Here is a 13,458-nt window from a genome sequence, read left to right as displayed (position 1 = left end):
AAATTCTGCTAGTGAACAAACGTGCTTAGAGTGAACAGAGTGAACCCTCTTGCACCCTGTTTAGAAGCAGGAGACAAGGAAAGAACATTTTTTTTAGCCTATTTTCATTCATTGTTTGATTCATTGACTATCGACCCAGGCCAGTGTGAGCAAGTTGAAAACAACCACTTTCAAGACACCAGAAGTATCAGATTAAAAGTAAAACCATTTGAAATATTTACCACTAACTGCAAATTTGCTGTTTAAGCATTTTAGAATAGAATAACATACCCATTCCCGCACACAGAAGACACGAAGCAAAGAATGTGACAAAGCAGTACTACATACTGTATTAGTCATACATAACATGTATACATCAGCCTTTAATGTGATTTTGATGTCAATCTGATCATCTGTTATTAATTACCACTTATATAACAGGTTAGTTCCACTTGCCCAAACATGCAACATGTTTAGACAGCTTTTTTTGCCCTTGTCACCTCCAACGCTACTAATGAGCCCTGACATTGATGGAATGAGTGGGCAAGAAAAGAGGTAATGGCTTCCATGTAGGCTTTATAGAACATCCCACCCTGACTGGTAGAGAAAGAGAAACTTTGATTACAGACAAACTACAGGACATGGAGAAGATGTTCGAGAGGAGAAACAGTGAAAGAGAAAGGAGGCAAATGGTTAGAGCACTGACACAAAAAAGAGGCAGGAAAGAAAGTCGTTTCCTGTCTGCTGGGTGTCTATGGCCCATGGAAGCAGCCAGAGCATATGGACTCCATTTGTCTGCACAGGCCTGATCAGAACCTGGTGAGATAGAGCCCGTGGATAGAGAGCGCCTCAGGCCCAACACGTGCCTGGCATAAGACGTCCACAAATTGTGCTTTAAACAGCAGCCCGAGACTTTAGGCACCTTCTAAACACATTGATGGACAAGCTAACAAAGTGTGCACAACATGAAAAAAATGAACAATGAGCGCTGATGAAACACGGACAATGAAAGGATGCTGACAATCGTTTACATGCCATGGAACCCTCAAAGCTTCACATAATCCATCATTGCATGATCACTTCAACAGTGACATAAACAACTGGAAGATGAGCAGAGAAAACACATTTATGATTCATACAAGGCCCATATTAGGTGAAGTAAGACCTTCGATATGTCTTTTGACTCTTAATCTTATCATGCGGGGATTTGGGGGGAATTTTGTGCTCTGTTTGGGAATGTAATATTCAGAGAAAGCCAAGCACTACACAAATGAAAGAAACAGCTCTTGAGTTTCTTTGAAATGGCTAAGGTCTTCTTTTTCATTTGTTCCAAATATGATGGAAACTTCAGAATATTTTAGGATAATTATGCCTCACTGACATGCATGCATTGTCAGTATACTGCACAAGACCTCAATTCCGAGCGTCAAAATAGCTACGTGTGGCTTTACTTTTTTTGCGATAACTATTACAATAGCCTCAACAAAGGATTTTTAGAGAACAATAAAAGACACCAGAATTTACTGTACACAAAGAAACTCAAATCAGAAAACGACGAGCATCAGCATATGCATTGTCAAAGTTAAGGTACCGTGTTGTTGTTTTTATGCTTTGCAGTGGTTAACCTCTTTTTACACGTGACAATTAGGAACGTACAAAAAATGTAATCACTTCCACGAGCATACATTACACCTTCATTATTAAAGTTAACAGTGTTAATTTAGACAGCGCAATATTAGCAGTGGCTAATTTAGTTCAACCCTTGTGTAATGTTCATATTGTTGTTACTTTATTGTTGTTATTTTATTATATTGTTGTTACTTTTTGGTTACTTTTGTTGTTATTTTAACATAAAAGTGTTTGATTGTGAGGCATTAAAAGCCACACAATGCAATGGGTCCATCAGACCCACAAACGCTGGCTGAGTAACAACAATATGAACGTTGCACTGAAAATTTCTCCTCCAGTTTCTGCGTTCCACAGGGATTCTTCATTTGTGCTTATGCACCTGCAGTTCCCACACAAGGTTGCAACATTGTTTGCTCTCATTTTCTCGCACATTTGACCCTCTGATGTTCTGTGTACCTACTCTTTGTCCTTCTCCTGTCTAGGCCTGCTGTTTGTGTGCGTGTGTGTGCGTGCGGGTGGGTGGGTGCGTGCGTGTGGTACACAGACCATCGATTTCCACACTTCTACTAGCCCCGGGTCCAGTGGACCCGAACATCTTCTATGTAATATAAATGTATAGGGTGGGTGTATGGTGTGTGATCATTAAATGTGTATTCTGATATATGTTCTTCAAAGAAAATGAGCCAAAGTCAGTGAGACTCACTTTGAAAAATGTATTAATTGTATCATTTTTTTTTAACAAAAAATTAAAACGGGTCCCACAGACTCAAACACCAGACAAGGGTTTCTGTTATTTCGCAAACAAAATGGAGGGGGATCGGGCGAAAAGGAACTATGTTCAATCTGAGAGTTACAACTGTGTAATTATATCTGAATGGTGGGTGCCAAGAAAAGTAGCATATTTAGTTAGCATTGATATGGCAAACAGTGGAGATGTTGTCTGATGTGAAAATAAATGACAACAACTGTCTGCTTTGGTTTCTTAATGTGCCAATTTTCTAACTTTAATAAAGTTTGATGGGAATGGTATCCTTACTCTGTGTCTCTACATGTTGGCTTATTTAGGAAGAAGAAATAAGTATTTTTGTATGTTCTTACTTGTGTAGTGATGTCCCAGCCTTCCTCCAAACTGAGCAGTACAGATGAGCGGCTGTCCAGGAGCTCCACTAGAATAAGAGCCAGCTGCAGAATATTGTGAAGCTGTGACAAAAAAGCCATATGAGCAGTTTACTCCAGCAGTAAATCATTTTTTTTTGTTACTTTTTAACAGGATCAATTAAGCATATTTCTGTCTAACGACTGCTCAGAGTCAAACATGAGAAAGGCTTGATGAGTGCAGAATGGTGCGAAATATTGTACATTTCAATAGAAGACTATGTTGTTTTATATGTGGGCTTTGTCACCTGCAGGATCCATTCAGAGTCTTCCACAGCTTTGAGGAAGGTATCCTCAGAGTCTGAAGAGTTGGCACTGGGAGCGCAGGCCCTCAGCAGCTTCTTAAAGGAGCTTTTCACTTGCCTGATGTCTGCAAAGTCCACTGGCACAAGCTCACAGTTGAAAGAAGGGTCTACTCTGAGGCTCTGCACACATTTCATCACCAACTGCTTTGGTAAAACAAGTTCAAACCAAGCAAACTCTGTCTCTTACCCTTAAATGCGACTTTTCTCCAAAAATGTAGAAGGCAGTTTGCCGTTTGAGTAATTGAGCCTGTAGACTGTTACTCCCTGCAGGGGGCGCTAAATCTTTCCCTGCCAGTCTAGCACCCACATCCACTGTGGATGTGTGCTGACTGAGCCTGCTGCTGGAACGCAGGCTGGCCCACATGCCTGCAAACACACAGACGCAAATAAAACTCAGAGCACACATAACACACGCTGTCCCGTTGAAATGCCTGTGATGTACACATGCTGTCAAACAAACTAAGACTGAGTGATGAACAACACATGCAGATGCCGTTTGCATGCACAGCAGCACAAGCGATTGTGTAAACACCTTCATTCTTTAAGCAGTTTGTACCATGAAATAGGCAGTGGTGGATTAGAAGCAGGGAGCGAAGGATTGTTTTTTTAAGCATGTCAACAAATCTAGAAGTTTCTCTAAAACAGCAAGCGAAGTGTTCGAAAACTCACACTAAGAAGAAGGAGCTTTCCCATGCAGTAATTCCTACTTCTAAAATTCAACTTCAGCCTTTATTTTATCCTATACAAACAGTAAAATGTATTAAGATCTTGACCATCATACCGAGCAGTGAAAATTGGGGCTGAGAAAATCAGGGAACCTCACGATACAATACCATAACAAATACATGGTTCACGAAAAGGATAATATCTCGATATGGCTGTGTTTGATAGGCGTGAAACAAAAATAAACAAATCTTCATAGTTTATATTTTTCAGCATAATTTAACCAGAGTACAAAGAGCAATAGCGCAATCTAGTATGTTAAGCCAGGAGTGCATTTAAAATGTTATCATTATTGGCACAGATGTGCCAGTGGGTGTAGAAAAATATAAGAGCTATTGGTGTAACATTAATAGATAGCAAGTCAGAGTCAACCAATAATAAATTCGGAGACAGGAGATGAAGCCGAATTCCGGGTAGGGAGTTGAAAACAGGCCAACATAGCCACGTTTGGTGATAAAGACATTATGAAAACAGCAGGACTCATGCAGAGTATTACTAATATGTGGAATACAAATACTTCTATTCACTTTAAATAGGAGTCCCATTGAAATTTTATTACATTTTTTCAATCTCACCTCTCACAAGGAACGGAGAAGTAAGTGTTTAGCAGAAAAAAACAATACTCGGCTCAAGCATATCGGTAATAGTATTGTAAGGTTAATCATGATAGCTTGCCATATCTACATATTGGAGCTTGCTTTGTGAAAAATCATATCAACAATGAAGGACATTCCCCTAACTGTTCAAAGAGAGAACTGAGACATTTCCTGGTAAAATAAAGAATTAAGATTTAAGGTAAACTAACAGATACTGTAAAATTAAAAAGTCCAAAGTTATGAAACATTCTCATTTTATCAAATAACAAGTAGAGTCCAAATCCCTTAAAAAAAAAAATTCAAAATTGTTACAAGAATGCTGACCAAAAACATTTTGGATACCATTCCGAAGTAGCTGTCAATCTAACAATCATCCAGGACAGGAAGATTGATAGATAAATCCTACAACCAATCAGTGTTTATTACCCAATTGCATTGCTGCAAGGACTACAATGAGTTATTCCTTTGCAGTTATATTTACACTTTATTCAGGCTGTCTTCACTAAACTGCTTGCACGATCAGAGGTGCCTCAATTAATGTTTATTCATGATGGTCTACCAGGATAAACTGCTTCCTTTTACGCCGCACTCTGCACTTGGCTTCCAACTGACCACAGTTGGCCGTGCTGAGCCAACACATTAGCCATGGATAGGGCCAGATCAGAACGACCACTTTGGTTTGTGAAAAAACGCAGCTTCAAGAGGTGCACTCTTTCACTCCAGTGATGTTTAGTCATTAGTGGCTCAGAGGGAGTTTTGAGAATGGCGATATGCCCAGGGTCTGGTTAGTTTGAGAGAGAAAAGATGATGAAGTGTCATAATGAGACGGAGCGCTTAAAGAAGAAAGGGAGGCGAGGCAGATTCACTCTACCTTGGTTGTGGATGCACTCCTTACTGGTAGGTTTTTGGTTTGAGTGAGTGAATAGTTTATCTCTGTACTCAAGCACTGGGTGGGGGTTGTGTAGAGGTGGTCAAGATGAACATGGAAAATAATGTCAATGTCATATAAACATTTGAGCTTGACACCCCACATATGGTCATGCATGATTTAATGGAGCGTTACAGCTGAAGCTTAAAATGTCAACCCTTCAATTTTATGAGTCAAAGAATGACTGTCAGCATGCATGGAAATTATTGTCCGTATAGTAATGAGCCTATGTTATAGATGTGATGTTACAGTCTTCACACAGGTTAAAATTTAACTGTTTTATATGCAGGTTTTTTTTAAGGCAAATCTCACTATGAACTAAACTTTACAGAACTGGTAACATATTTAATGCTGCAACATGCATGCTTGTCTGGTGGCTTATAGGATTATTTAGTTTGGAAGCTTTCTTCAACATATAGTAAAACCAATTTAGAAATACTACTTCAAGCTTTCTTAAAAGTAATCTCATACGCTCACCCTTGTTTGCTTCATTTTTCCTGAGTCGCTATGTCAGGCACACATTAAAATTGCTCTGGAATGGGGCTACATATTTTGAAAGGTCACACTGGCAATTTACAAGGAACTAATGCAGGAATGTGGCCATTAATTTGAAAGTAGACTGTGTACTGTATCCTACTGCCGTGATTAAAGTTACCGCCACCTTTGGAACGGTCAGTTTGGATTTGAAAAAGAATGTGTTGGGAGAATTAGGCAACATGATGACCTATTTCACAAGTTTGTAAAATGTAAGCTAAATGAAACTCATTAATTTTTGACATTTTCTTGGCATGGCAAGCATTCTTGGAGGTTAACAAAGGCAACACTTAAACATATATGTGATCTTCCCCGTACTTAAGAATTAGTCTGAACATTTTTTTTCATTACCCTTGCTCTGAAACAGTGACTAACTTCGCAGACATGCATCGACACTAAGCATAAAGCCATTAAGCCAAGACAAAACATTCAGTACTCCTCTGGAAGCTTCACATATCTGTGATGACATCAACAGTAATACTCCTTTGCCAAAATGATGCAAGCAAAATACAGGAGCCCTCTGAAACTATAGTTACAATCCGGAAACTCAAGTTTTTACAAATATTGTTTGATCACTCCTAAAAATGCACATTATGTAATGCAGCTGTAAGTCCAATACGGGTGTTTAATTTAGAACATTCTGTGACACTCACCTCCTCTGGTAAAGCTGTTTGAAAATGGGATGTCTAAATGGACTGGAGTCATCTTTGGCATTCTGGATGTTCTCCTTTCGCTGCCTAGGACGGACATAACATTCGCGCATTATGCAAGAAGGTGAATACAAACACAAGCCAACATTGTTATTTTCCATTTGGCACAAGCCAAAAGGCATGACGTCAAATGTACAGTATTCTCTTGTTATCAGCAAGTGACAAATACTGCACTAATATGAATGTTCAATATGCTGCCTAAACCAAATCAGATATGGCTTAAATGTCTCAAACGTTAAAAGTATTTGCTTGTACAAACCCCGTTTCCATAGGAGTTGGGAAATTGTGTTAGATGTAAATATAAACAGAATACAATGATTTCCAAATCCTTTTCAACCCATATTCAATTGAATGCACTACAAAGACAAGATATTTGATGTTCAAACTCATAAACTTTATTTTTTTTGGGAAAATAATAGTTAACTTGGAATTTCATGGCAGCAACATGTGCCAAAGTAGTTGGGAAAGGGCATGTTCACCACTGTGTTACATCCCCTTTTCTTTTAACAACACTCGATAAACGTTTGGGAACCGAGGAAACTAATTGTTGAAGCTTTGAAAGTGGAATTCTTTCTCATTCTTGTTTCATGTAGAGCTTTAGTCGTTCAATAGTCCGGGGTCTCCACTGTCGTATTTTGCGCTTCATAATGCGCCACACATTTTCGATGGGAGACAGGTCTGGACTGCAGGCGGGCCAGGAAAGTACCCACACTCTTTTTTTACGAAGCCACGCTGTTGTAACACGTGCTGAATGTGGCTTGGCATTGTCTTGCTGAAATAAGCAGGGGCGTCCATGAAAAAGACGGCGCTTAGATGGCAGCATATGTTGTTCCAAAACCTGTATGTACTTTTAGCATTAATGGTGCCTCCACAGAAATGTAAGTTACCCATGCCTTGGGCACTAATGCACCCCCATACCATCACAGATGGTGGCTTTTGAACTTTGCGTCGATAACAGTCTTGATGGTTCGCTTCCCCTTTGGTCCGGATGACACGATGTCGAATATTTCCAAAAACAATTTCAAATGTGGACTCGTCAGACCACAGAAGACGTTTCCACTTTGCATCAGTCCATCTTAGATGATCTCGGGCCCAGAGAAGCTGGCGACGTTTCTGGATGTTGTTGATAAATGGCTTTCGCTTTGCATAGTAGAGCTTTAACTTGCACGTACAGATGTAGCGACGAACGGAATTTAGTGACAGTGGTTTTCTGAAGTGTTCCTGAGCCCATGTGGTGATATCCTTTAGAGATTGATGTCGGTTTTTGATACAGTGCCGTCTGAGGGATCGAATATCACGGTCATTCAATGTTGGTTTCCGGCCATGCCACTTATGTGGAGTGATTTCTCCAGATTCTCTGAACCTTTTGATGATATTATGGACCGTGGATGTTGAAATCCCTAATTCTTGCAATTGCAGTTTGAGAAACGTTGTTCTTAAACTGTTTGACTATTTGCTCACGCAGTTGTGGACAAAGGGGTGTACCTTTCCCCATCCTTTCTTGTGAAAGACTGAGCATTTTCTGGGAAGCTGTTTTAAAACTCACTCATGGCACCCACATGTATGAACACCTGTGGGATTTTCCAAATAAGTGTTTGATGAGCATTCCTCAACTTTATCAGTATTTATTGCCACCATTCCCAACTTCTTTGTCACGTGTTTCTGGGATCAAATTCTAAAGTTAATGATTATTTGCAAAAAAAAGTTTATCAGTTTGAACATCAAATATGTTTTCTTTGTAGCATATTCAACTGAATATGGGTTGAAAATGATTTGCAAATCATTGTATTCCATTTATATTTACATCTAACACAATTTCCCGACTCATATGGAAACGGGGTTTGTACTGAGAGCAAAACAAAAACATTATCTTTGCAAAGTCTCAGGAGATGAGTGGGTTGAATGGTGACCTGTAATTCTTGCATAACCATTTATTGTACACGTTTCCTTCCATATTCTACTAAATATCAGCTACCCTTTTTATTTGACACTGACTCATTGTCAAAAACTCACACGCAATCAAACACAAACAATAATTAGGTATAAAATAAGCATTGACCGGCCAAAACACATCAGGGAAAACAATGATGACAAAGCCAAGAGTAAACAAAAATAATTCTGGAAAAAAGTTCAAGTCAGCAGTCAAACTCTTAGCCATGGAAAAAAAGTTTTTACCACAACACGCACGCACACACACATTCCGGTCAGGTGGAAGTGGCCAGCAGTCATGCGATATGACATCTGCCCCACAGGCTCTAAAAATACAACTCTGAAGATTATGGCAATGGCCATTTTCTTTAAATGATTGCACAGAAAGTTTCAAAGACACCGGTTGCCTGTTCATCCCAATTTAATTGTTTCTTTGTCAGTGACAACAACAAAATGCATGAACAGGATGATACATTTTATTGTTTATTGCTGCCTGTGTTTTTGTCTTCCAATTGGTGCCTTATTGTTCAGTTCCACTAAATGGCGCACTGCAAATACAGCTTATTCTTTATTCCTATCCCAGCTGACTGGTCACCAATCAAACACAGGTAAACAACATAAGTAAAGCTTAATATTTGTATCTTTAGATATGACGTGGGGGAAAGTTGAGGCTAGAAGTGGTTATCAAAAGAAATAACCATGCATAAAGAATACCTGGTGAAAGGCCTATGATGGAGCGGTTAGACAGCGAGTCATGGCCGTTCATCTTGAAGTAAATAGGGATGGAGTTGAGGATGGCTTGCAGGTACTTCTCTTGTTCAAGGCTACTGGATGAATCAGATGACGATGCAGGCGCTGGTTTAGAACACAGTTTGTCATTTGGACGAAAACACATTTTGCATTAAAAAAGGCAATATATTTGCATCTCTTGCATACATTGAACCTCAGTTTTACCTGTTGAAGAGGGGTTCTGTGACTTAAACAAGCCCACGACACTCTTGCCATGGAAGCCTCCTGAGCGGAGCAGCACAGCTTTAGTGTGGGGATGTTTCCAACACACAACTGGCAGACGGTTGTGTCTGTAGCAACGTGCCACCTTGTGTAAACTGCTGTCTTGTATGGCCTGGGGAACCACCAGTAGCCCTGGGTAACTGAGTCAAAAGCAAATACAACTCAGGAGAGTAATACAGAGCAGCGTATGTGTAACAGGTTTGGTTTTAACTTTATTTAACAAGCCAAACACTTGTCTGTAACGTTACAGAGGACTTGTCATTGGACATTTGGCGTGGAGGTGGCGTACCTGCAACAGAGTGAATAAAGCCTATTGACAGCTGTGATTCTAAACTGTTCGCCCGACTTGGAGCGGGATGAGCTGGCTGTGATCGTGCCGAAGCCTAGTCGCTGGTAGTCACGGAAACAAGACTGCTCCACCAGCTGCTCCATGGTGGACTTCTCAGATGCTCTCAAAGTGCTGCTGGGTGGTGGCTCTCCATCATCTGATACTGAAGAAGAAAGAAAATATTGCACTGATGCTAACATTTCAACATCAATATATGTATTTCAAAAACATGAATCATATAAGTATGTATTGGAGATGGGTATAATACATTAATTGATCATCAATAATTATTTCAATTGCATGGAATTGATTGTTGATGAGTCCCAAATTGAAGACACTGTGGCAAAATGGAGGGCACTACTTGGCTGCCTCCCCCAGGGGCACTATTGATTCAGTCCAGATTTTCAGTCTGAAGCGCGAAAGGACATCATAAACAAGTGTAGAACATTCTAAGAAATTCTCCAAAACGATTAAAAACAGTTAGAAAAAATATAACATCAATCTCAACAAATTACATTTTCCCTATCAGTATTAAAATCCATTCTCATGTCCATTGTATTTACATGCACTAGCCCTCTTACTTGAAACGTCATCCTCGTCATGCCAAGTCATTCTGCTTCCTCTGTCATTCCTCTTTAGTGTGGTCTGGCTTCCACGACCCATTGTGATCTTGCTGGCTCTTTTGGCTCCCTTGACAATAGTTTTGGAAAGCGTTCTGCCGGGACAACACAGCAGACAGCAACTCAATTTACATGTTTTTCCACACATAAAAACTGTCCACAACCTCTAGCTGAGCTAAAACAGTAACAGATTTTCAAATTCGATTCCCTACTGGAATGCACATTCAGTTTTGTAAAATACTTGACAATCCTATGAGTTGGTGGAGATAAACCACAAACCTAAAGCCAGTGTTCCTCTCTTTTTGCTTTGGAAGGATAAGCTGAGGCTGAGTTTGCCCTGCAGCAAATGCAAAGGAGCTAAAGATGGATTGTGGGTAGCGGATCCTCTGCAGGTGCTTCCTGAACATCTCGACCACTTCAGAGCTCACCTCTTCATCGAAAGCCACCTTTATTAACTGCAACACATTTTAAACAAACATTTCCTAAACAAGCAAGAGCAGAACAATATTTATGCATAGTGCTGTGTATGTAAATTGTGGTAAAATAAGGAGAAACATGTAGTGTGTTGACCTGAAATGATGCAGAGCGGAGCTGGAGACCTTCTTGCATATTCTGCTGCAGCTGGTTCTGGATGCTGATCTTCTTTTCTTTGGCCAAGGTGGATACTGGGAAAGCTCGGACCACTGCCTGCTCCCCCACTGAACACACAACCAAGGCTCAGGTACTTCAAGCAGCAGAGCCTCACATGACTGTATTTTACCATATTATTCTGCAATAGTATTTGATGATGCTTTTTTGTATCACAAAAGAATACATAGTGAAATTACCTAGTGGGTCATGGGGGATGCCTTTGAAGATGATGCGGTATGTAGTGAGGAAAAGTGCTCCTTCTGCTGGTAGGATGTGTGGCCCCCCCAGTAGGCCTCCGGTGGCTTCGTCCCTGCCATCAGAATCCAGAAGGACCCTTAGCCCCTCTGACACAAACTCCTCTCCAGGAAGCAGCGCTGGACGTAGAATTTTAGGCTGATAGGAAGACATGTGAAAAAAATAAACCCCAAAAACCCAACAAAATGTTCCTCGATGTTGATTCCTGTAGTCTAGAATTATAGTATCAAGAGTAGAAACATACACTATACAGACAAAAACACGCACACAGTAAGTATTCCCCCCAAAAAAGACATTTAAGCGATAAAAGGAGGACTAACTAACTACCTGTTCATCACTTTTTGCTTTGTGTCGGTGCAATGATCACATGTCCAAATACTTTTGTCTTTATAGCGCATGCATCAGCTGAAAACTTCAGTATTGCAAATGCTTCAAAATAATTATAACGGCAAGTCAATGTTTGATGTGTTTTAGCTTCACATGCAAGTCACCTTCAAAAAACAAGCAAGCATACAACGCCTTGGATAGCAATTCAAAACAACTTGACAAGAGGCATGCAAAAATTCATGACATTGTAATTTTATTTTATCATGTAATTTCAAAATAAATCTAATTAAATAATTAAAAAACATCTTAACCCACTTAAAAATATGGGCTATTTCGCATGCTCAGTTACTTGACTGCAAATGAAATACATTTTAGTTTATTTATTTTGTAAGCTGCAGGCATTCATTGTTTTGCCTATTACTTGAGGTTAATTCATATATTGCTGCAAATAACACATTCAGCACCTTAGCAGCCAAATAGAAAACCCTCAAGCATTCACCAACATAAAAATCTAAAATATAAAGTGAAGTACCTGATGGGTAGTTTTTATAGCATGCAGGCTTGTCACACTGACACACTAACCAGCTTGTGTTGGGATCAAAGCAGCTTTAGAACCAGTCTCATAACTCTGTCATGAGTTTTCGACTGTTGTATTTTTCATTAATATATGCCAGGGTTGCGTAATTTTATGTTATATTCCTTGACTAAAGGCCTGATCTACTAAAGGTTTGCCAAACATGTGCAAACTTGATAGCGCACGCGTAGATCTACAAAGCTTGTGCGCAGAGGATTGCGCCTCTTAAGTGAGCAAAATAGAGAGCGCAATTATTTTAGCGCGTCTGTGTTCATTAATATGTAGAATATATGTTGGTTATCAGAGCGCCCAGAATATTGGAAGATATAATGCAAATATAATCATTTAACACATACAATATGATTTAGACTAAAACTGTAGTGGGTGGCGCTATTTTGCGTTTATGTGCAAACTGACAGTTACGCCTACATGACTGTGAGAAGAAGAGGAGATCACGCTGCAAAGACAGCTAGAAAGAGAAGCCTTCATCTTACAGATTGGTACCGAGCCGTGGCCCGATTGGTACCGGGCCGCAGAAGAATTTTTTACTCATTTTTATAAAAAATAAAAAAATATATATTTTTAAAAATTTTTTTTAATTAAAACAACATAAAAAACACAATATACACTTACAATTAGTGCACCAACCACAAAAACCTTCCTTATCCATGACAAAAACGTCCCTTTTTCATGACAAAGAAAAAAAAACAAAAACAATTTTTTAAAATTAATTAATTAATTTATTTTTTAAAATAAAAATGAGTAAAAAATTATTCTGCGGCCCGGTACCAATTCTGATTCTAAATCAATCCATAATTTTTGAGAATTTATTTAAAAAAATATTAATAAATACACACTTTTTAAGAAGATATGTTCTGATTAAAAACATTTGACAACTAATATTAATATTATTACTGATACAGTTGCTTTTATAAAATGTTTAGTTTTGTATTTGTATGTCTTCTCAATTGTAAATTTCTAAAGTATTGTAAAGATAAGATTAGGTTGGAGTTGTTTTATTTTCAAATAGATGTGACAAACTAACATTTGTCACAGAATATTAGTTAATAATTTGATTAACTAATATTCTCTGATTTTTTTAAGTAAAATATAATTAAAAAAAAAATAAAAATATGTTTTTTAGGCCAACACTGCGCGTCTATGTCATACAACAGCAGCCAAGAGGAGGTTTTTGAAAAGGTTGTATTAAATTTATACATCAAAT

The 13,458-nt window shown here is 38.9% G+C and overlaps 1 protein-coding gene across 3 annotated transcripts in view; it reads right to left on the bottom strand.

Annotated features, from left to right (window-relative positions):
- The window catches only part of sbf2 (SET binding factor 2), a 269,232-nt gene that overhangs the window by 23,264 nt on the left and 232,510 nt on the right, over positions 1-13,458 (bottom strand). For 2 of the 3 annotated variants that reach the window (XM_061882963.1, XM_061882982.1), the window contains 12 exons: positions 11,275-11,470; positions 11,018-11,145; positions 10,727-10,902; positions 10,409-10,542; positions 9,789-9,990; positions 9,443-9,639; positions 9,203-9,343; positions 6,503-6,586; positions 5,259-5,333; positions 3,256-3,434; positions 3,012-3,188; positions 2,707-2,808 (listed from right to left, as the gene is read on the bottom strand). In XM_061882963.1, coding sequence (XP_061738947.1) covers positions 2,707-2,808; positions 3,012-3,188; positions 3,256-3,434; positions 5,259-5,333; positions 6,503-6,586; positions 9,203-9,343; positions 9,443-9,639; positions 9,789-9,990; positions 10,409-10,542; positions 10,727-10,902; positions 11,018-11,145; positions 11,275-11,470 — 1,791 coding nt within the window. The remainder of the gene's footprint in view (positions 1-2,706; positions 2,809-3,011; positions 3,189-3,255; positions 3,435-5,258; positions 5,334-6,502; positions 6,587-9,202; positions 9,344-9,442; positions 9,640-9,788; positions 9,991-10,408; positions 10,543-10,726; positions 10,903-11,017; positions 11,146-11,274; positions 11,471-13,458) is intronic. The other variant, XM_061882974.1, reaches the window with a different exon arrangement.

This window comes from Nerophis ophidion, linkage group LG02 (genome assembly GCF_033978795.1).
Source record: "Nerophis ophidion isolate RoL-2023_Sa linkage group LG02, RoL_Noph_v1.0, whole genome shotgun sequence".
Classification (NCBI taxonomy): Eukaryota; Metazoa; Chordata; class Actinopteri; order Syngnathiformes; family Syngnathidae; genus Nerophis; species Nerophis ophidion.
Note: the sequence above shows the minus strand (reverse complement) of the source record. Positions and strands in the feature narration are given on the sequence as shown.